The following is a 23,464-nucleotide window of genomic DNA, read 5'->3' as shown; positions in this document are numbered from 1 at the left end:
AAAAGTAAAATATTGGAATCGTCTACGCTCGCGTCTACGTGAAAGAGTGAGACCAAAAAATCCAAAGCAGTCGAACTTAGGGCCTGTTGCAAAAGTCTGCTTTGCTAGAATCGCACATGTTAAATTCAATGAGCTAGCACTTTGACTAGGGCTTTTACAACAAGCCCTTAAACTGCAAATTATGCGACCATAGGATGGTAAATTATACATCAAACGATAGAAAATCACATGGCCTCAACAGCTTTTGTATTTCTTAGCCCACCCACGTATCCTGAGTGTGGGTGGCGCCCAAGTTTTAATCTTTCAACTTAGGGTAGAATTTTATATATCTAACGATAGGAAATCACATGGCCTCAACAGCTTTTGTATTGGTTTGCCCACCCGCGTATCGTGAGGGTGGGTGGTGCCCAATCTTTAACATATGATGGTAAATTATATATCAAACAATAGGAAATCACATGGGCTCAACAGCTTTTATATCAGTTTTCCTACCCGGGTCTCCTGATGGTGGGCGGCATCCACTCTTTAACTTAGGATGGCACTTTATATATCAATCGATAAGAAATCACGTAGCTTCAACTGCTTTAGTACTAGTTTAGTAAGAAGAAACCACCTATGGACTGTGAGAAGGATGATAAAATACGCGAAAAAGTAGATAAGTCCATAATTAAAAGGGATAATATAGCTAAATCCTAAACAAATTTGAAGAAATTTAAAATCTTACTAATAACTCGTACCGATAGGTCTTCGAGTAACGCGAAACTCGGATCAAATAGATCTTCGAGTAATAAACTAAATTAAAAACAAATAAAATAGCCAGAAATTCCAACGGTAGACCGGTTTCGTTCTATTTGGAACTCGTCAGTACCGTGCGGGAAATCTGGCTGGCGACTATCAAATCGAAAAGAGAAACTAAGCCTAAACATTAAAAATTTCAAAACGCGTTGCATATAGCAACGGAAAGCCGAAAAAGGGGGGAGTGTGGTGGAGAATAGTATATACGTTAAGTTAAGTTAGAAGAAACCACCTATGGACTGTGAGAAGGATGATAAAATACGCGAAAAAGTAGATAAGTCCATAATTAAAAGGGATAATATAGCTAAATCCTAAACAAATTTGAAGAAATTTAAAATCTTACTAATAACTCGTACCGATAGGTCTTCGAGCAACGCGAAACTCGGATCAAATAGATCTTCGAGTAATAAACTAAATTAAAAACAAATAAAATAGCCAGAAATTCCAACGGTAGACCGGTTTCGTTCTATTTGGAACTCGTCAGTACCGTGCGGGAAATCTGGCTGGCGACTATCAAATCGAAAAGAGAAACTAAGCCTAAACATTAAAAATTTCAAAACGCGTTGCATATAGCAACGGAAAGCCGAAAAAGGGGGGAGTGTGGTGGAGAATAGTATATACGTTAAGTTAAGTTAGAAGAAACCACCTATGGACTGTGAGAAGGATGATAAAATACGCGAAAAAGTAGATAAGTCCATAATTAAAAGGGATAATATAGCTAAATCCTAAACAAATTTGAAGAAATTTAAAAACTTACTAATAACTCGTACCGATAGGTCTTCGAGCAACGCGAAACTCGGATCAAATAGATCTTCGAGTAATAAACTAAATTAAAAATAAATAAAATAGCCAGAAATTCCAACGGTAGACCGGTTTCGTTCTATTTGGAACTCGTCAGTACCGTGCGGGAAATCTGGCTGGCGACTATCAAATCGAAAAGAGAAACTAAGCCTAAACATTAAAAATTTCAAAACGCCTTGCATATAGCAACGGAAAGCCGAAAAAGGGGGGAGTGTGGTGGAGAATAGTATATACGTTAAGTTAAGTTAGAAGAAACCACCTATGGACTGTGAGAAGGATGATAAAATACGCGAAAAAGTAGATAAGTCCATAATTAAAAGGGATAATATAGCTAAATCCTAAACAAATTTGAAGAAATTTAAAAACTTACTAATAACTCGTACCGATAGGTCTTCGAGCAACGCGAAACTCGGATCAAATAGATCTTCGAGTAATAAACTAAATTAAAAATAAATAAAATAGCCAGAAATTCCAACGGTAGACCGGTTTCGTTCTATTTGGAACTCGTCAGTACCGTGCGGGAAATCTGGCTGGCGACTATCAAATCGAAAAGAGAAACTAAGCCTAAACATTAAAAATTTCAAAACGCCTTGCATATAGCAACGGAAAGCCGAAAAAGGGGGGAGTGTGGTGGAGAATAGTATATACGTTAAGTTAAGTTAGAAGAAACCACCTATGGACTGTGAGAAGGATGATAAAATACGCGAAAAAGTAGATAAGTCCATAATTAAAAGGGATAATATAGCTAAATCCTAAACAAATTTGAAGAAATTTAAAAACTTACTAATAACTCGTACCGATAGGTCTTCGAGCAACGCGAAACTCGGATCAAATAGATCTTCGAGTAATAAACTAAATTAAAAATAAATAAAATAGCCAGAAATTCCAACGGTAGACCGGTTTCGTTCTATTTGGAACTCGTCAGTACCGTGCGGGAAATCTGGCTGGCGACTATCAAATCGAAAAGAGAAACTAAGCCTAAACATTAAAAATTTCAAAACGCCTTGCATATAGCAACGGAAAGCCGAAAAAGGGGGGAGTGTGGTGGAGAATAGTATATACGTTAAGTTAAGTTAGAAGAAACCACCTATGGACTGTGAGAAGGATGATAAAATACGCGAAAAAGTAGATAAGTCCATAATTAAAAGGGATAATATAGCTAAATCCTAAACAAATTTGAAGAAATTTAAAAACTTACTAATAACTCGTACCGATAGGTCTTCGAGCAACGCGAAACTCGGATCAAATAGATCTTCGAGTAATAAACTAAATTTTATTTATTTTTAATTTAATTTATTACTCGAAGATCTATTTGATCCGAGTTTCGCGTTGCTCGAAGACCTATCGGTACGAGTTATTAGTAAGTTTTTAAATTTCTTCAAATTTGTTTAGGATTTAGCTATATTATCCCTTTTAATTATGGACTTATCTACTTTTTCGCGTATTTTATCATCCTTCTCACAGTCCATAGGTGGTTTCTTCTAACTTAACTTAACGTATATACTATTCTCCACCACACTCCCCCCTTTTTCGGCTTTCCGTTGCTATATGCAACGCGTTTTGAAATTTTTAATGTTTAGGCTTAGTTTCTCTTTTCGATTTGATAGTCGCCAGCCAGATTTCCCGCACGGTACTGACGAGTTCCAAATAGAATGAAACCGGTCTACCGTTGGAATTTCTGGCTATTTTATTTATTTTTAATTTAGTTTATTACTCGAAGATCTATTTGATCCGAGTTTCGCGTTGCTCGAAGACCTATCGGTACGAGTTATTAGTAAGTTTTTAAATTTCTTCAAATTTGTTTAGGATTTAGCTATATTATCCCTTTTAATTATGGACTTATCTACTTTTTCGCGTATTTTATCATCCTTCTCACAGTCCATAGGTGGTTTCTTCTAACTTAACTTAACGTATATACTATTCTCCACCACACTCCCCCCTTTTTCGGCTTTCCGTTGCTATATGCAACGCGTTTTGAAATTTTTAATGTTTAGGCTTAGTTTCTCTTTTCGATTTGATAGTCGCCAGCCAGATTTCCCGCACGGTACTGACGAGTTCCAAATAGAATGAAACCGGTCTACCGTTGGAATTTCTGGCTATTTTATTTATTTTTAATTTAGTTTATTACTCGAAGATCTATTTGATCCGAGTTTCGCGTTGCTCGAAGACCTATCGGTACGAGTTATTAGTAAGTTTTTAAATTTCTTCAAATTTGTTTAGGATTTAGCTATATTATCCCTTTTAATTATGGACTTATCTACTTTTTCGCGTATTTTATCATCCTTAGAACTAGTTTGCCTACCTGAGTCTACTAACGGTGTATGGGTTTGCCCACTCAAATACACTGATGTGAAACTAATATTACAGCCTGGCCCTCCGCTTCAAGAAATGACGCCTCAACTATCTACGCCATCCTCTAACTCGTTAAACGTGCTTTAAAACTTCTAGTCTAAAATTGTTATAGATTGGAAGGCCTAATTGATAGGTGTCGCGAAATGACATCTTAACCACGCGAAAATTTAAATACTAGGGGTACGTCAAGTTATTAAGATTTCTTGCTAACTTGACGATTTTCAAAACCGGAAACCAGAACTTTTGATCTCACAAATCTTGCGAGATTCCCAAGATCGCTTTCGAGGTAGTTTTTAACAAGATTCAAGATGGCGACGAATGCCAATGAATTATTTGGCTTAGCTCTAAAACATGATATTACGGGAATAAATTATAATTTTGAGGTTTCCGCCGAAGAATTCCAACGACTTGTAAATGGTAAATATAATAGTAATTGTTTTTGTAGTTTTTTTAAAATTAAAGCAACGTTTCGAACTATTATTTCCAAAAAGGCTTAAAGTTGTATTACTTATTTTACAAATCCAGTTTATCGAATTAAATTGATAGACAACTTGACACTTATTTAAAATTCTTTTAACTAAGAAATTGTCTTGCATAACAAAATCTTACGGTAAGATTTAGATATCGATAACTTGACGCGCCCCATTGGATATTTTTCGTCTTGCGAAATACCATCCTGACCGCAAAATGTAAATACCAAATAATATGCTGCGTTATTTAAAAAACTTCTAATGTTAAATTGTTAGAGATTGGAAGACCTAATTGATAGTGGCGATGCTTACAACGTATGACCAAAAGTAATAAATAAGTGTGACACTTATCGGAGTAATACGCGATGCTTACAACGTATGAACCAAAGTGACACATAAGTGTGACACTCATCGGAGTAATACGCGTTGCTTACAACGTATGAACAAAAGTAACAAATAAGTGTGACACTTATTGGAGTTATACGCAATGCTTACAACGTATGACCTGAAGTAATAAATAAGTGTGACACTTATCGGAGTAATACGCGATGCTTCCAACGTATGACCAAAAGTAACAAATAAATGTGATACTTATCGGAGTAATACGCGATGCTTACAACGTATGACCAAAAGTAACAAATAAGAGTGGCATTTAATTGAGTAATACGCGATGCTTACAACGTATGACCTGAAGTCACAAATAAGTGTGACATTTATCGGAGCCTCGGAGGCAGTTCAAATATCACCGAAAGTAATAACAAGTGGGACGCTAATTGGAGTAAGAGGCGATGCTTATAACGTATGCACGGAAGAAACAAGTAAGTGTGACACTTATCGGAGGCCGTTCTAATATGACCAAAAGTAACAAATAAGTGTAACACTTATCGGAGGCCGTTCTAATATGACCAAAAGTAACAAATAAGTGTGACACTTATCGGAGGCCGTTCTAATACGACCAAAAGTAACAAATAAGTTTACACTTATCGGAGGCCGTTCTAATATGACCAAAAGTAACAAATAAGTGTGACACTTATCGGAGTAATACGTAATGCTTACAACGTATGACCTGAAGTAACAAATATTTTTACAGATTCCTTAATCACCATGTTTTTTATAATTAGTGGAACCAAAATAATGATCTTTTAGGTATATTTGCCAAATTATGTTATTATGCATGAACATTAAAGCTCTAGTTTTTTAATAAAGAAAAAATACGTTCATAGGTTAAATTAAATAGTGTTAAATAAAAAAATATATACGTAGGTTAAATTAAATACAAAAATAAATCAAATACAAAAAATAAATTAAATACAAAAAATAAATTAAATAGAAAAATATATACATAGGTTAAATTAAATAGAAAAAATATATACATAGGTTAAATTAAATAGAAAAATATATACATGGGTTAAATTATATATAAAAATCTTTACATATAGGTTCAATTAAATATAAAAAAATCTTTACATATACATAGGTTAAATTAAATATAAAAATATACACATATACATAGGTTACATTAAATATATAAAAATATACACATATACATAGGTTACATTAAATATAAAATTATATACATAGGTAATATATTAAACAGTTGGTTCGTGTTCGGTTTCCTCAGTGGTTGGTTCCTTAGTGTTTGGCTCGTCAGCGGTTGGCTTGCCAACGACTGGCCGTTATCGCCATCCAACTTATTTTTCATTTGTGGGAAGAAAAGAGGTCCTCCGCCACAAAAGTATTCAAATTGCTGCAGTATCAAAAATTCCCAGTTAATTAATTATATAGTATCAATTATTATTATTAAGTATTTTAATCATTGTTAACTATTGTCAACTATAAAGGGCTTTACCGTTTAATAAAATTTTTAAATTGTCCGTGGTGGTTACCGGGACAATACAAACAAATAAATTAGATTACAGAACGCAAAAAAAGTTAAAAAATAAAATCAAAATAAAAAATTATTAAATTAAAGAAAGAGAAAATTAAGATATTTGTGAAAGCCAAATGCCAAAAAAAAATTTCCGTTACTAAGTAACGAAATTGGGGGATAGAAAACTGAGTGGAATTCTCCCTGATGTTGGCGGGCAACGAGTTCCATGTACGAGCACTCCGGATGAAAAATGAATTTTTAAAGGCCAAGCATCGGGCAAACTTTACGTAGTACGTAGGGCAAGACTGCCGGGTACTATATGCCATGTTATCGCAAAGATTAAATATCCCTGACCTGGTCAATTTCAAGAGTGTGATCATATCACAAACGTCTCTGCGAACAGTTAGTGGTAGTAGATGAATGTCAGCTAGTCTTTGACTGTACGAGACATATCCAGATAAGTTAGCACGCGGAGACTTCAAGTTAAATCGAGTGAACGTCCGCTGAACACGTTCCAGAGAAGCAATGTCCTTTTTAAGTGAAGGATTCCAAACCGGAGAGGCGTAGTCAAGTACAGGTAATCACAGCGAACGAAAGAGCGTCACGGAGGCCCGGGTTTAACCAGTAAGGCGGCAAATAAGTCCAAATAAACGTTATTACGGACTCCGACCCGTTTAGAGCCAGTAGACACAGGTACATGTGTCAGATTTATAGCCCGGTGTACCCGGTAAGATTTAAACCACACCACCGGAGGTCTGTCATCATTATGCCCTACGCCAGCGTCCACAGACCCGGACAGGCGGCAAAACCAGCATGGGTAGCAGAAACCCACTACTGATGGTCGCGCCCTTGACGCAAGCCACTCAACCCAGCAGAAGGTGCAGCAATGGGTCGACCAGCCCCCACTTCGCACACAGCAGTGGGAATAAGAGCGGATGCTCTGGCAACGCCAGCCGACACCCAACCTAGAAAAGTAGAGAGCCAAGCCCATTGGAAGGAGCGCCTAAAGGGGAACGGCGGGCACACGGCAGCCCGCATAACCCGGCACAGCTGGCACCGGATATCCCGGTGGAACTCCAAAAGGCCGGGAGATGGGTCCGCCGTGCCCTCATACGGAGGCCTGCAGCGCCACAGCAGGCAACTCAATCCGCCGAGACGGCCAGTTTGCCCGGCCCCTCTCCGTTAGCCTGGGCCGAAGCCCAGTTACCAGCCCACACCGGACCGAAGTCGGAGGTGGATATAGTAAAATTTGGACGGAGCTAACATCTCCCAGTGCGCCACCGCCCGTGACGGGTTACAAGAGCCGAACCCCGACTCCCCGGTTAAGCCAAGTAGACACAGGTAGGCAAACTAATACAAAAGCTGTTGAGGCCATGTGATTTCCTATCGTTTGATATATAAATTGCTATCCTAAGTTAAAGAGTGGATGCCGCCCACCCTCATGATACGCGGGTGGGCAAACCAATACAAAATCTGTTGAGGACATGTGAATACCTAAAGTTAGATATATAAATTACCTTTCTAAGTTGAAGAATTAAAACTTGGGCTCCACCCACCCTCAGGGTACGCGGGTGGGCCAAGCAATACAAAAGCTGTTGAGGCCATGTGATTTCCTATCGTTTGATATATAATTTACCATCCTATGTTAAAGAGTGGCCACCGCCCACCCTCAGGATACGCGGGTGGGCAAATTAATACAAAAGCTGCTGAGGCCATGTGATTTCCTATCGTTAGATAGACGGAAAGTATCAAAGGTTTAATAGGTAACCAAAACACGACGAACATAATACTTTTAAATTATTGAAATTAGTGGAAATACGATTTAAAGAATTTCTTAAACTTAATTCAAATGTGTTTATTTTAGCAATTTTATATCAAACATTTTGGAAGTTTCAGCAACAAAAGTCATGTAAATTCGCAAATTCATCAAAAAATACCCATGAATGTAATTTTGCAGGAAATCGGAAATCAGTTGTAGACGCGTCAGAGCGATGATTTCATCGCAATTTTTAAAGCGTCGTACAATTTTCGTGGCGTACGATATCGTACCATTCGGTGACTCTCCCTTTAAGGGGGTTGGTCGAAGGGGGGGGGGGAATTAATGGCACTGCGTGCGCGTCAAAACGTTCTGTCGAATGAGACCAACTGTTTTTTTTTCGATCACTCTCCCTTTAAGGGGGCTGATCGGAGGGGCGGAAATTAACGGCACTGCGTGCGCGTCAAAGAGTGCTATCGAATGTGTTGAATAAATACGATCTGGATCATTAATATTGAGCATTTAATTCGTAAATCGATATACAAAAGTTAAATAAGTAAGTTAATTAAATGAAGAGACATTGTCTTAACGATCTCAAAGAGAAGAGTAGGAGTAGCATTTTCTGGCAGAAGACTCTAACGAGACTGCCAGCTCAATAGTACGCCCAACTTAGGGCTAGACATAAGCTATCCTTTCTGAAAATATTGTAGTCTTAGAAATGAGTTACTAACAGAATGAGCTCAACTTGTGTTTTTCGGTCACTCTCCCTTTAAGGGGCTTGGTCGGAGGGGGTGGAAATAAACGGCATTGCGTGCGCGTCTAAGAGCTCTATCGAATGAGACCAAGCACCAAAAACATGTAAATTCGCAAATTCATAAAAAAATACCCATGAATTTATTTTTTTGGAAAATGGGAATTCAGTTGAAGACGCGTCAGTTGGATGATTTCATCGCAATTTTTAGGGCTTATTACAATTTTCGTGGCGTACGATATCGTACCATTCGGTGACTCTCCCTTTAAGGGGGTTGGTCGGAGGAAGCAAAAATTAATGAGACCAACTTGTTTTTTTTTATCACTCTCGCTTTAAGGGGGTTGGTTGGAGGGGGCACAAATTACCTTGATTAGTATCGAGATTAATTATCCACAAGATTCCGGAGATTCCTTATAAAATGAAATTTCAAATAAAATGGAAACATAAATCAAACTTATCGAGACCGTACGGAAATTTAAGCCTTTGTACACTATGAGAAATAAATATTTCTATCACATTTCGATCATCCTCCATTTTACCTCGACGTTTCTAGGATTCGAAGTTTCAACAATCGGGCGAAAAAAGTGATGTGTATAGTCGCGCGAAACAGCGCGAATAGCGCGCGAAACTCACTCGCGACCGTATGTGTGCATCCGCCTTAGCTCTTTACCAGTAAGGATTATAAATTTTAACTATATCTAGTTCGACGCTTGATTTACTAGCCTCCGTATCCCAATATATATTTTTTAAATCTGAGCCCAATTTAATTTTTTTTTCCTTTTTTCGCTTGGTGCATTAGATATTTTATTCTCAATTAAGAGGGGTTTTACAATCGTCGTGTCTGTCTGTCTGTGTGTGTGTGTGTCAGGGTGTGTGTGTGTGTGTGTGTCTGTGTGGGTGTGGGTGTGTGTATTCTGCAAACGCGTTACCGGGCAAACCATGTTTGCAGTTTAAAGGTTGACAAAACCACCGTGTGACGGTGAGCGTTAACGGATAAATTTTCGGGTCGGTGCGGATTGGTTATTTTTTTTTCGTTAACGCTTGGAAATTTTGTTATTGTAATGTGTAGTGCGTGAATGTTGAGTTATAACGGTAGTGGGTGTTTAGTTTGTGTTATGACGATTGTGAGTGTTGAGGTTGTGTTTGTGATATGAACGGGTATTCTCTCTCCAACTTCTTCTTATTGACTTTTGGGACGGACCGAAAGCTGAGGGTTACGATAAACGTCTCAATGTCCAAATGGCAGGGTTTCCACCAATTGTTTACGGTATTCGTCTTAGACTCAATTTGCGATCGCATCGGGCGGCATTCGAACCCGAGCCCTCCTGCATGACAGGCGAGTGTTCTACCACAGAACAACCGATACATGTTACGGATCAATGCTTAAGCGGAGGCGTTTATTGGAAATTAACAGAGTATTAAATTTCGGTTTTTAAAATACAACGAAATTTCGTGTTCCATTTAAATTATTGTATCGAAGATATTCTAATGTAACGTCTTCTCTGTTGATTAAAAAGAATGCACCGCTTAGGTTTTGAACCCGAGCCCTTCTATATGACAGGCGAAAGTTGTGCCACAGAACCACCGATACACATTAGTAGGATATGCCCCAATCTTTGCCAGTTTTCAATGTACAGGTAGAAAGGGGGTCGGCACCGGAAGTCCCCGCTTCCTTCCCCCTTCCGGCAGGTGGCGCGGGGGGGTCGGCATTTTCCTCCCCTCGGGGTCATTGACCTCCGCAGAGTGGCGCGCGCTGATTGGCGCGTACCTACGCGGCGCGGGAGCACGTGGTTACCTGCGCGCTGATTGGCTGGCGCGGCGCGGCGCGGGAACCACGTGGTTACCACGCGCGTGTACTGCGCGCTAATTGGCTGACTCGAAATTGTTCAAAATGGCGCCGATTGGTTGGTATTTTGGCGCGAAAAGGGGTCAGTACTCCTTTAACGGAATTCCCAGGCTCGCTATACTCGGGCATTGTTAAGGCGGTGACAGGTTTGATTGATTACGAGCAGGTGTTTATCGAGGAATGCGCCGTTGCTAGGTTACCCAGTACGCTGTTAGAGGAAACTCCAGATTTGTATTCGGGACGATTTCGTTGTATACGTAAATTTCGAAGAAAAAATGGCTACGGTAAATAGCCACGATATTCCTTTAAAATTTCTTTCGGAAAAAAAACGATTAATGAGTTTCGTTAATTGGAAGGTACCAGGTGTACATAAAACAGACTTGGCCGCGCAAGGGTTTTATTCGTTACCAGACAGCGTTTCGGTCAAGTGCGCCTTCTGTCCGCTAGTCATAACCGACTGGAAAAGCGTAGCACTCATTCGACACTTGGAAAAGATACCGCTTTGCCCTTTCATGAAAGGAGAATCTGTAGGAAACGAAACGAATCTCGAGTAGGGATGACGGTAGCTTACTTGGTAGGACGAACAACTTTGTAAATAGCAAATTCAAATAGTCACGAGTTCGAATCCCCTCCAAATAAGAGACCGTCATTCTTTTTATAAAAATGGACGACTTTTACGTAACTCTACCGAGTAACGCCTCTAGCGACCTCTATCCGGCGAATACTCAGTCAAACTTTAAAGTAAACTTGGGTCGTTCTATAACACTACCGGACAAATTTGTTGTTGGCGTGTCGGAAGTAATTTTGCCTCCCAACTGGGAAAATATCACGGATAAAACTAATAATTTTCAATTAAAAACTGTGGCGGTTAATTATTATAAAAAACGACCTTACATTTATAAAATCTCATTAAAAGTCGCTAAATTGGAAGCCGAAAAAGACACTGCCGGATTTGTCATCAAATATAGTCTGGTTAAAAAAGTTGTACGCGCTATTAATGAAGGAATAAGGGAAAATGGACTGGACGCCTACATTTCGTTCAAAATCTGGGAAAAACCCGATGGACTTTATTGGATTTACGATCCGACAATACATAATCCGGCTGACCCGACCAAGAAAAAGAAGACCAATTTCGAGTTATTTATTCCTGACGGACCTTTGAAAGAACTGTTATGTTTCGAGAGCAAGGATGACACGGGATATCAATCGGGGGTATATCAGCCGTCAAAACCGGTAACCCCCTATACGAGGAGCATAATTTTAAATCATCTAAATTATATTGAAATCAAAGAAAATCATCTACGCGATATGACTTTTACACGCAACGTAGAAGTTGACTGTAATATTCCGATTGGAACTTATTTAAGTATTCAAGCAATATTAGACGCCATGTCAAACACTATCCCTGATCACGTGAGAAACCTTGTTCATTTCGGTATAAACCCCAATGGCACAATCCATGTAGGAGCTGATCACGGGGCTGTGACTATTTTCTTCAAATCCAGTAAGAAAGGCTTAGGCGAATTATTAGGATTTACGGATTTCGATTTTGACCTGGTTGGTCACGACAGTACTTATCCGGCCGATTTATCTAGAGGCGCGAGTACGCTTTATCTATATTCGAATTTAATATATCCCCAGTATACCGGAGATACTTTCGCTCCTCTCATGAAAATTATACCGTTAGCGAGCAATGATCAGTCTAGTAATAAGTCTATTATATACGACAAAATAGACTATTACCCGGTTAAAGCAAGAGAGCTAGAGTTGATCGAGATAGACTTAAAAACTGATTTTGGAGAAAATTTGATATTTAACGCGGGGAAGACGGTCGTTCGACTTCATTTCAAGAAAGATGTCAGAGAGTGACAGTTATTTCCGTTACTATAAGTCTCAATATGGGGGGCGAGTGTTCGCCGGCCCCGTTTACCAGAGAGGGCGTGGTTTGGGTGGAATATTTAAGAAATTAATGAGATATATTACACCGATGGTAATACCTTTACGCAGCGAAGCGCTAGGTCTCGGAAAGCGTATGTTCGGTGATCTGGAATCCGGTGTAGATCCGCAATTGGCTATCCGCAACAATTTACGATTAGCCGGAAGCAATTTGTTACATAAAGCCGCTGACAGAATGAGTAAGCCCCAGTCAGGCAGTGGAACTCGTAAGAGACGCGTGCCTCCTAGACAACGGAAAAAGAAAACGAAAAAATCAAGGACGAAAGACGATTTTTTGGGATAAGAAACAATGGCGCTTCGAGAAGGCATGCTAAGTTCGTTAGACTTGTTCGAACGACCCGTGTTAAATACCAATATATTAGCTACAACCGAAATACGATATCTGCCCACGAATAACATAACCGACAATGGCCCTCTCGAATTTTTTATTCCGGCATCTGATGACTTATACATTGATTTATCCAAAACTATGCTCAAACTAAAAATGAAACTCGTGCATTTCGACGGTACAGACGTACCAGCCACTGAAGTGAAAGTCGGGGTGACGAATAATCTTATTGGAACTCTTTTTTCGCAAATCGACGCGTATTTGGGCGATACGTCGGTACAGTCTACAAATAATCTTTCGGCGTATAACGCGTACTTGGCGAAATTGCTGAATTTTGGTGAAGATGCTAAGAAAACGCAACTGGAGAATGGAATGTATTATATGAACGCGGCCAGTAACCCGCAAGACATGTGGGAACCTGCTTTTAACAATGATCGTAACGGAATGCTGAAGAGATGCGCGCGAACGAAAGAATCGACCACGTTTGAGTTAATGGGCCATTTACCCCTCGATATTTGTCACATGAATAAGTTTATTGTAAATCAACTACCCGTAAGATTCCGCTTAGTAAGAAGCCCTCGTTTAACTTGTATAATAGCTTTAGAGCAGGGAAAAGATTATAAGCTAATTTTAGAACAGGCGTATTTATACGTTACTAAAGTCAAGGTGGCTCCGCAGATAAGTTTAGCCCACGCTAGGATGCTAGAAAGCGGAATACCAGCGATTTATCCCATTACGCAAACAATTATGAAAAGTTTTTCTATAGCTCAGGGTCTAAAAAACATAAATCGCGATAACGTTATACTCGGGAAAATACCAAAAAGGGCAGTTGTAGTTTTTGTCAAAGAAGAAGCTTTCAACGGGTCATTGACCACAAATAGCTTGAAATTTGAACATTTAAATATCACCGACTTATCTTTGTCAGTCGGACCGGATAGATACCCTCCTGACGGCTTTCAAATGGATTATGCAAATTCAAATTACTGTTTACCTTATCAGGCTTTATTCGAGTCAATGGGCATAGCTTCCGAAGATAGGGGTAATTATCTAAATTTTGCGAATTTTAAGGAGGGGTACACCATCTTTACTTTCGATATGTCGCCGGACCAGAATGCTTCGGCTGATCATACGAGTATTCCTCGACAGGGGTCTCTACGTTTAGATGTTCAATTGAAAGACCCCCTACCGACTAATGTCGTGTGTATAATGTACTTTGAATTTGATAACGAGATTTTAATTACCCGGGACAGAAAGGTGATATATAGTATCGAATAAAATGAGCCACCCTGTTTTCTATGCGATTAGTTCGACGCGAGCTTTTGTTTGAGAATGACACGCCCCCATTTTCTCTCCAACCAACTCGACATTTTTTTATCGGCGAATCTCGCGGAGCCTGAAATTTTAATTAACCGTCAAGGACATAGAAAATATGTCAATTTTAGCGTAAAAGTGTGGAAGAATCTCTGGAACTATGAACAAGAAATTGAAAGATTTTTCAATACCACTACCGAAGCTATACGTTTTCACAGCTGGTTGTCGGATAGTGTCAAGTTGGAAGGATTCTTCTGTCAGCGTGGAAGAATTATTGATATTCGCGGCTATATTCGCGGGTCTAATTCAAATTACGACGTTGTGTATTCCTCCGCCAACGGGGTCGCCCTAGATAAAGAAGCCTGGGACCGTTTGAAGATTATCCGTACGAGTCTCGACAAAGAAATAACTGACCGAAAAGACGCTTTTGAAGGAATGAAAATGTCTATTTTAGACGAATTAAAAAGTGTATTATTTACGTTAACCGAGGCGTGCCCAAACCTGCCCTGCCATAATCAATTGGCCCATCACATTAGCTGCAAACCGATCGCGTCACATTTCTGCGAAAGACTTGAAAAAAGTGTCAAGATGGCGATACCCCTTATGAACTATGACAACGTAATTAAGGCATTTTACGTCAACTTTCCCGACTATAAACTGGGGGTAGAAAATTTATATCATAATATCATGCAAAATGAATCTGAAATTTTATCAGAGCTGATGTATTAAAAATTTCCATTAAAATGTATAAAAATGTAAACTTTGCTGGTCTTTCATTTAATAATGTAGCACACTTTGAACTGTCAAGACATGAATATAGAATCTATTTATTTTGACCCAGAAAATCCCGGAAGTCTGGGAGGACTAAAACGTTTATCCGAACAATTACCCTCTATTTCCAAGAAAAAAATTAAAGATTGGGCGTTGACCCAAGACGCCTATACGTTGCACAAAGATAGAAAATTTAATTTTCCTAGAAATAGGACTTATGTCACGAGCTTGAACGAAGAACACCAGGCTGATTTAATCGAGTTAAACGAATTAAAAAATATTAATAAATTTAATTATATTCTTACTAATATCGATATTCTGTCCCGATATTTATTCGCTATTCCCGTGAAAACTAAGAGAGCGAGCGATATATTAGCTGCTTTCAAAAAAATCCACAAACAACGTAAGCCTTTGAAAATTAATACTGATCAAGGTTCTGAATTTTTAAATCGTAAAGTGCAACGCTATTTCAAGGACCAGGGAATTAAGCATTTCGTTTGTTACGGCGATAAAAAAAGTAGCGTATGCGAGAGAGTGAATAGGACGCTTAAAAATAAAATTTACAGATTTCTTACCAAAAGTAAAGGAAAAAAATTTATAAAAGAACTACCAAAAATTGTAAAGTCCTATAACGATAGCGTTCATCGCACGACGGGATATAGACCTAGCGAAGTAAGCTTAGCCAATGAGCATCTTGTTTGGCAAAAATTATTTGGAAAGAAAGCGAAAAGAGAGGAACCGAAATTCAAGATTGGCGATCACGTGCGCCTGTCAAAAACCAGCAAAGTATTTCGTAAGGGATTTAAAGGATATTGGGGTAAAGAGGTTTTCACCATATCGAAGGTGATAAATAAACCCCGCCCACTCTACCATATCAAGGACAAGAATAACGAGAAAATATTGGGGTCATTTTATCCCGAAGAAATTCAAAGGGTTTTGCCATGAATACTTTTCAATTGGACGCTTTTTTAAAATGCGACCCGAGAACCAAACCTTTTTTTCTGGGCACATTTTCCAAAGATACTTTACCTCGAGATTGTCCGAAAAAAAAGCCCTTTTGTTTGGTGGCCAATGTACAAGACTCATCAATGCCGGGAAGCCATTGGATAGGAATCTTCGTCAGTGCTAAAAATAGGAAAGGACAACGCGTGGGAGATTTTTTTTGTTCTTTCGGTCAACATTTTGATGTCTACGGTTTTAAATTGGATCATTTAGCTCAGAAATGGTTTTATAATAAAAATATAATTCAAGATATGAACCAAGAAACTTGCGGTTTGCACGTTGCTTCGTTTCTGTTAAATAGGTCTGCTGGATTAAGCTTTAAGAAAATTTTAAAAATGTATAATAATGAAATATATATGAACGAAGTAATTTCGCTATTGGCATTGTGTGTACATTTATTTAATCACGAAAACAGATTTTGTAATCAATAGTGTTTAATAAACATGGTTTTACAAAAAAACATTAATTTTCCCATTCATTAATTTCCCAATCATTAATTTCACGATCTTTAGAATACGCCCGGCGTCTTTCTTTGCGACCTTGTCGGGTTGGCAATTCCTTTCTTGTCAAGAGCGGTCCTACGAAAGGCAAGGAAACAGGTTCGGTCGTATTGCGAAGGGTGGATTCCGAAGGCTTATAGCTGCTGTCTTTGAAAGTTGGCGTGCTATATTCATCGAGACTCGTTTCGCTTCGAGATTTACGTAGCTCAGCTCGAGCGGGCGAAGTGAAAACGTTGCTAGCGCCGTTCTTCCATCTTCCCTTTTGGTAGCCTGGAGTACTCGCAAAGTCAGGCTTGAATGGAATATTTCGTGACGTCACGAGATGCGGTAGGGCTGCAATTAAAGTTTTATGGGCGTAATCGGGCGATTGACTTTCGTCCAACCCCGAAATGCCGGAGACACTCTGCCATGGTGTAGAAATTCCAGGATTTATCGGTGATGCTGGGAGGGGCCTGTTAATAGCCATTTCCAGTTGGTGGAGAGGTTGCTGTACGGCTCTTTGCACCTGTTGTGGCGCGGCGAATAGTTGATGGAGCTGATTTGGCGTTTGGGGAGGCGAAAAAAAACTTGGCGAGGCGAGCGGCGGGTTACCGAATGAACCGTTAGGTACAGCGGGAGGCTGGTAGATCGCACCGTGTGCTAACTGTATCGGCGCTAACGTACTCGAAGAAGGAGGTAAAGGGGGCGGTTTTATTTGAACGGCTGGAGCGCCGTCATAGTCTTTAATTCTGAGATACCGCGCCAACATTGCCAGATATTCTCGTAGTTTTTCTTCTTCACTACCGTCTCGAACGGGTTTGTTAAGAATACTATTCATGTGTTCTTGTATTAAATTTAGCAATTTTTCGGTATCGGATAAATAGCTATCCGCGGGTAGCAAGACAAATTTCTTCATCGCGCCGGATTAATTATACGACCCAAGATTGGCGGGATGAGCGAATCGAGAATCGCTCCCCAAAAACCGCCCGTTTGCGAGACTAGAATTCTTCGTCGATAACGATCACTGAGATCTCTTTGACCTAGTTTTCTAATAGATTTTTTATATCGTTGTAATTGCCGTCGTTTATGCTCGCCAACTGGTAAAGCTCCGCGGCAAATATTATGACAGATATTCGCGATTGAGCCAACCTGATCTCGCGTGGCGTTCTTCAGTAAAAATCGTCTTTGATTTGGGGAAGCCTTTTTTAATAAAGTTAGATACGGGCGGCTTTCTATAATTGACCTGGGCAAAGGCATTTTACAGAATGACGTAAAATTCGAATAAACACTTTGTTATATATTCTGATTATTACAATAATATACATTTTCCTCTACCAAAAATGATAAATACATAAAATAAAAAATTAATTTTCGGTAAATACTAACATTGGTCCTTCTTCCATGAGGCATTGCGTTCTAACTTTTAGAAATTCGGGAGTTTTTTGTTGCAGGTCAACAACCACGTTAGAATAGGGCGTATCCGACGTTACGTAATTATAAACGTTGCTCAGAAAATTAGGGTTATGCGGAAAGATCTGACGGCTTAAATGTTTTATTTGTGATGGATCACGGGGGCTTCGGAACAGGACTATAAATGAGGCGTTAAGCGAAATGTCGCGAGAAAATCTGCCCTGACCAAAGACGTTCTGGCATAAGAATACAATACTCAGATTCAGATGATGCGAACACACTCGAAAAAGTTCAGATACCAGCGCGTTGTCTAAGCACTCGCTCGAAAGATCGTCTAGCACCAAGAGGTTGTTTTGTCTTTTGTCAAACAAATCTTCGGGTTTTTCACTAAAGAGCCCTCTATGGAATTCAATTTCGGGGGCGAGGGTTTTTAATTCGTCAAATTTATCGTTCCAAAGATTGTAGCAATATAAAATTTTTTGGGGTGGATTGTCGAACATTAAATTTTTATTTTTCAAGAGATTAAACGTCCAGTGACTTTTTCCCGACTTACTGGGGCCAGCCAAAAGAAAGGTACAGGGGGTTTGAAATTTTAGGCGTGTGAGTGACATGAATATCCGTAGGGAATAGAAGTACCGTCTTTGAAAAATATACGTTTCGTCGACGTAAATCCCACTAGTTTTTCGGCTTGTCTGAGATACAAGTGCCCGGTTTTTTGTCTTTTCACGTTAAAGGGAATCTCGACACGGTATTTTAATTCGCGGTTCTCGAGCGCCAACTGCTTTATCGTGTCAAAGTTTAAGATGGTCTGATTTTTTTTAGTAAGAGTGACGCCTTTTATCTTGGTTAAAATTTTGCCCGATTCGAACAAGATATAGTAACCCTTGGGGGCTATCGTGGTAAAAGCTTTAATGGGGTCATTAGGATATTCATCCGTAAGTCCGCCCAAGCTGCTTGATAAAGTTAAATCTAATTTCTTATCGTGTATCAGAATACAACTGTCCGTATCGCCGTAGGCCAAATTAGGCCTGATTTTAGCCATTAGATTGTATAATTTAATACGCCCATAAGAGGCGACGAAAATGCCCACAGTTGGGGAACCTTTACGATAAGCCGGGACGTGGTCTTCGTGATATTTGGTCGTCACGAGAGCCATTCCGTTTTCTAGGAGTTTTAAATCGGTCAGCTCTTTCGTTTTATCAGTTAAAATTTTAACCAAGTCAGCGTAGGAGTTTATAAAAGAACTATTATTTTGACGTAATTGAATTAGGTGACGCCCCCAAAGCTGGTTAAGGGAAAGCTTGCCAAGCGCTTTGAGAGCCGGGTTAGAGCTAACCTCTTCTAGGCCTATTTTTATCCCGTCCTGTTCCCAAAAGTCGTTTAAATATTTTTGTTTTTCTTCTAAGGAGTCAACGTTTTTAGGAAAACCAGCGTATTGGGTTTTCATTTTGTAAAAATCTCTGACATAATCGTCAAAAAGGGGGCAGTCAGAGTCGAAAGTTTCGCGATAATGCTGCACTTCGTGAATTTGTAAAACTTTATAATTATATTGAAGGGATAAATAAAACTCGGGGGTAGTGTACGTATCCGTAATCGCGCGTTCCGCCTCGGTATGACGACAGTCGGCTAGATTATAGAGGGCGCACGTTCTGCATAGCGTAAACATTAATTTATCGCCAATCAGGGAGCCCAAGACGGGGAGATATAGATCTTGGGGTGGGAGAAGAGTCGCTTTGATTAGCCCGAAATAGAAATCGGGTTCGTAATTAAAGTTGCTAGTTAAGATTTCGGGGACCCCTTTGGGGTAGCGGTAATTTTTGGACATGGAGACCGATGGATACATACTGTTAAAATCGTAAAATTTAATCGGCCTCTCGGGGGTGGATTCTATATACAGTAAAAAATTTTCAACGCGCCCACCCCTCAGAGCGCTTCGCGAATTGATCGGATCGGAGAAAGCCAGTTCGTCGCAAAACGAATTTATTTCGGGGTTATCTTTTAAAAACGTGTCCCATTCACACTCCCATATGGTAATTAAACGCGCGTTGGGGTAATTTTGACGATAAAACTCGATTTTGTCGAGAGTTTTTAAGTAATTATTGATGTTAGATTCTTTAAGTTCGTAATTGTACCCATTATGGTCAGTGTGATTGGGACACCCGTGCCAGAAACACCCGAAAAATTCCCCAATTATTAAAGGGTCAGCGCTGTAAATGTCTGGGTGGTAAGGAGCTAAATACTTTTCTCCCTCCAACGATCGCGCCGTTTGAAACTTTACGTGCATTTTTTGCTCCAAGTAAGCCGCCCATCTGAGAGCTTTAACGGAATGCTTACCCCTGTACCCTGCTGGCGGGATAATAGCTATGGTATTTGGTTTCAGATACCGGCTCAAAAATAAATCGGTTAAAGCTCCCGGTAGAGTCACGCTTTTTCCCGCCAAAATGTCGAAATTGACCTTTTCTCTAAAAAGATTTCTGAACCGGTCAAAACCCCTCTGTAACAGCTTGACGTCATCAATGGCGTACTTTGTCAACACTTCTTTTAAATCAAAAACGGTAAATTTTTGGGCGTCGTACCAAGTTTCGAAATTTGCCAATTGGTCGGGGGTGAATTTATTTACTTCGAAAAATGATTTTTCCGGTACGATGCCGATATAGTCTAAGGTGTCTTTTTTTAAGAAAGAATACGGGAAAAATCCCTTGCTTTCGCTTAAATTAAAGGTTTTGGAGAAGCTTCTGAGAGGGGCTGGAAAATAAGAAAAGCTATCTATAAATCTTATATTGTATTTGGAAAGAAACATCGCGAGAAGTTTGCAGCCTTTAAAGATAACTTCGGGGATTATTGACCGGGTCAGAACTCCTTTTAATACGAGTAAACTGTCAAATCCAGATCCAAAATGCGAAATGCACGTAATGTTTTTAAAAACTGGTTCGACCTTTGAATATTTGGTTTTACCCTTTTTTGCAACGACCTGACTCTCCAATAAGTAATCTAAAAACGTCTCGACGCAATTAAAGCCGGTAAATGTACGGTAGTCGTACGTTTCAGAGTACGGACTCTCTTGCATAGCTGTAATGAGCAGAACGGGTTTAATCTCGTCATTGTCGACTAAAGTTTCAAAATCAAAGTAAAGGATTCTGGTGGAATTTTCCGGTAACGTGATAGGTTGAACAAAACACGCATTTTTCGGGTGCTCAATTTTGCAGTAGTGACATTTCAAATCGCATACGTGCTCCCCTTCAAACTCTTTACCGCAAGTTAGGCAACGTTTGAGTTTGTCGCACGTCCCTAATTCTATATGCTTTTGGAAGCACGTATTCCCCGAAAAATATCTAAAGCAGTTGGCGCAACGTTGACTAGTTTCGGTATGCGAAACATTCGTGTCGAGACACCGCTTACAGCTAACGCCCCCCTCGCAATTGTGCTGCTTTTTTACTTTGTTATTCGTAAAAACTTTCAAACAAAATGGACAGTACCCTTTTCCCCCGAACATGGCGGCGTAAGACCTCACTACGTGAACGTGGTTTCCTAATTTAAGGAGAAAGATTTGTTTGGGTTGAAAGTGGCCTAAATAAATGGGGTCAAAATTGGAATCGGAATCGAGTAGGATAATTTGATAATCGGGCAAGACATTTTGGAATTTAGGAATGTCTTTTATTTCAACAGGACCTGGTGGCACTTTTGATAATCTGTGTAACGCTAGGGCCGCTTTTTTTGTTTTGGATGGTTGACATTACGAATGTACTTTAGATCATAGCTATTAAAATTTTTGGATTGGCCTTTATTTTTTAATTCTTGGTAGTCAGCGAGGCACTGTCCTACCGCAACCGCCCTCGCAAAGCACAGATTATCAGAATTGCGAATTGGAATAAAGGTATTGCCCTGTTCAATGTAATTATCTAAGCAGTCAATAGTCCTGTTACGAATACTTTTTTGACTACTACTCATATTGGTGTCTTGCAGAAGAATTACGTTGAATTTTAGGGGGGCCTCAAAATATAAATTTTTATGGGACTGGGCTACCTGCTCGATACCGCTTAAAATTCTATCGGCCGTCAACTCGTTTAGGTTCATAAATTGGAAATTAATGGGCTCTTCGAGTTCGTCCGAACTGACCGCTATTCTGATACGACTATAACCCTGATTTTCATCGCTAATTTCGTTTAATAGGGATTGGAAAATTTCGTTTAATTGGGTTTCTATTCGCGCGTGGTTGAGATCGTCCAAGTTTTTGAACTCGCACTTGAATTCTAAAGTTTTACATTTGTATTTTTTGGAAGTCCGAGAGATAATTTTAGTAACCGAATAATAGTTCTCAGGTCGAAACCTGGTGCTTAAATCGAGAGGGGCTTCTTGAGTCATTGTAATTTACGAATATCGTCGTAGCGTTGAGTCACTTCCCTCAATAACCGCAGGACGTCGTGAATGTCTCTTCTGCCGTATAGGGTCAGCGATTTTGCAAATGAGGAACCAGAATTTTTGGTCAAGCAAGTGTGACCGGTGGCCTGGCTATGGCGAATTTCTATTTTATCACCCTCAATTAGGTAAACGGCGTCTAGGTCCTTGACGTCTTCTAAGGCTGCTTTAAGCTGGGGTCCTGATTCTAGTTTAACGCATACACCCTGTTTAGTCGGTTGCGGAAGACTGGATGCTACGTGCGTGGCGTAACGCCTTATATCTATATATATTTTTTGGTCAAAGGTCGTTATTTTAACGCCCAAATCTCCGAGCTCGGAGAATTCTAATGCAATATCGTGCCAAGTGCTATTCTTTGTTAATTTTTCTATGTCTTGGTTAGCCCCTTTCCCCGCGAATAATTGTCGAGGTTTATTTTTTTTAATTACTTCGCCGACTTTTGATTTTCTAGCGTATACTTCGGGCAACTTCACTGGTGCTGTTGGGGGAGTGTCATAATCGAGCTTAATGTCGTCTCGGGCTGCCTAAGACATATAGAGATTAAAAACTAATCTCGCTTAAAAAATTTAAAAAACATAATTACCATCTTGCTGATTGGTCGTCGGAGAGTGGGTGCGCTGTTAGTCGCTTCTGCGAAATTGACCGTTGGGCGGTTTCTTTTATACTCGCAAGGTAAGGGGGGGAAAGAACAAAATAATCGCGTGACAGTTAACGAATATTAGCAGGTGTATTCAATTTGTCAAAATGATTAATTACTTAACGAAAGCGGAATGAACCGGTTCTACCATGACTATGCGAAAGGATTGTTCACTAACGCATTTCCAGCGCGACTCAATTTAATTCGATGACATAATTAATAGGTTTTTCTCTCGGTATTGTCACTAAAGGTATTTGCGCCGCTAAGTTATTTCTACACCTGCTCAATCAATCAAACCTGTCACCGCCTTAACAATGCCCGAGTATAGCGAGCCTGGGAATTCCGTTAAAGGAGTACTGACCCCTTTTCGCGCCAAAATACCAACCAATCGGCGCCATTTTGAACAATTTCGAGTCAGCCAATTAGCGCGCAGTACACGCGCGTGGTAACCACGTGGTTCCCGCGCCGCGCCGCGCCAGCCAATCAGCGCGCAGGTAACCACGTGCTCCCGCG

The 23,464-nt window shown here is 39.7% G+C and overlaps 1 protein-coding gene across 1 annotated transcript; it reads right to left on the bottom strand.

The window, feature by feature from the left end:
- Positions 1-21,615: 21,615 nt before the first annotated feature.
- Positions 21,616-22,933, bottom strand: LOC149969016 (uncharacterized). The gene is made up of 2 exons (XM_090155114.1): positions 22,898-22,933; positions 21,616-22,838 (listed from the first exon to the last, which is right to left on the bottom strand). The coding sequence occupies exons 1-2, from the start codon at positions 22,898-22,900 to the stop codon at positions 22,257-22,259; spliced, it is 585 nt and encodes a 194-aa protein (XP_090011240.1). The 5' UTR covers positions 22,901-22,933; the 3' UTR covers positions 21,616-22,256.
- Positions 22,934-23,464: the final 531 nt, after the last annotated feature.

The sequence above is a fragment of the Leiobunum rupestre genome, chromosome 1 (assembly GCF_980474605.1).
Source record: "Leiobunum rupestre chromosome 1, qqLeiRupe1.1.hap1, whole genome shotgun sequence".
Taxonomy (NCBI): domain Eukaryota; kingdom Metazoa; phylum Arthropoda; class Arachnida; order Opiliones; family Sclerosomatidae; genus Leiobunum; species Leiobunum rupestre.
Note: the sequence above shows the minus strand (reverse complement) of the source record. Positions and strands in the feature narration are given on the sequence as shown.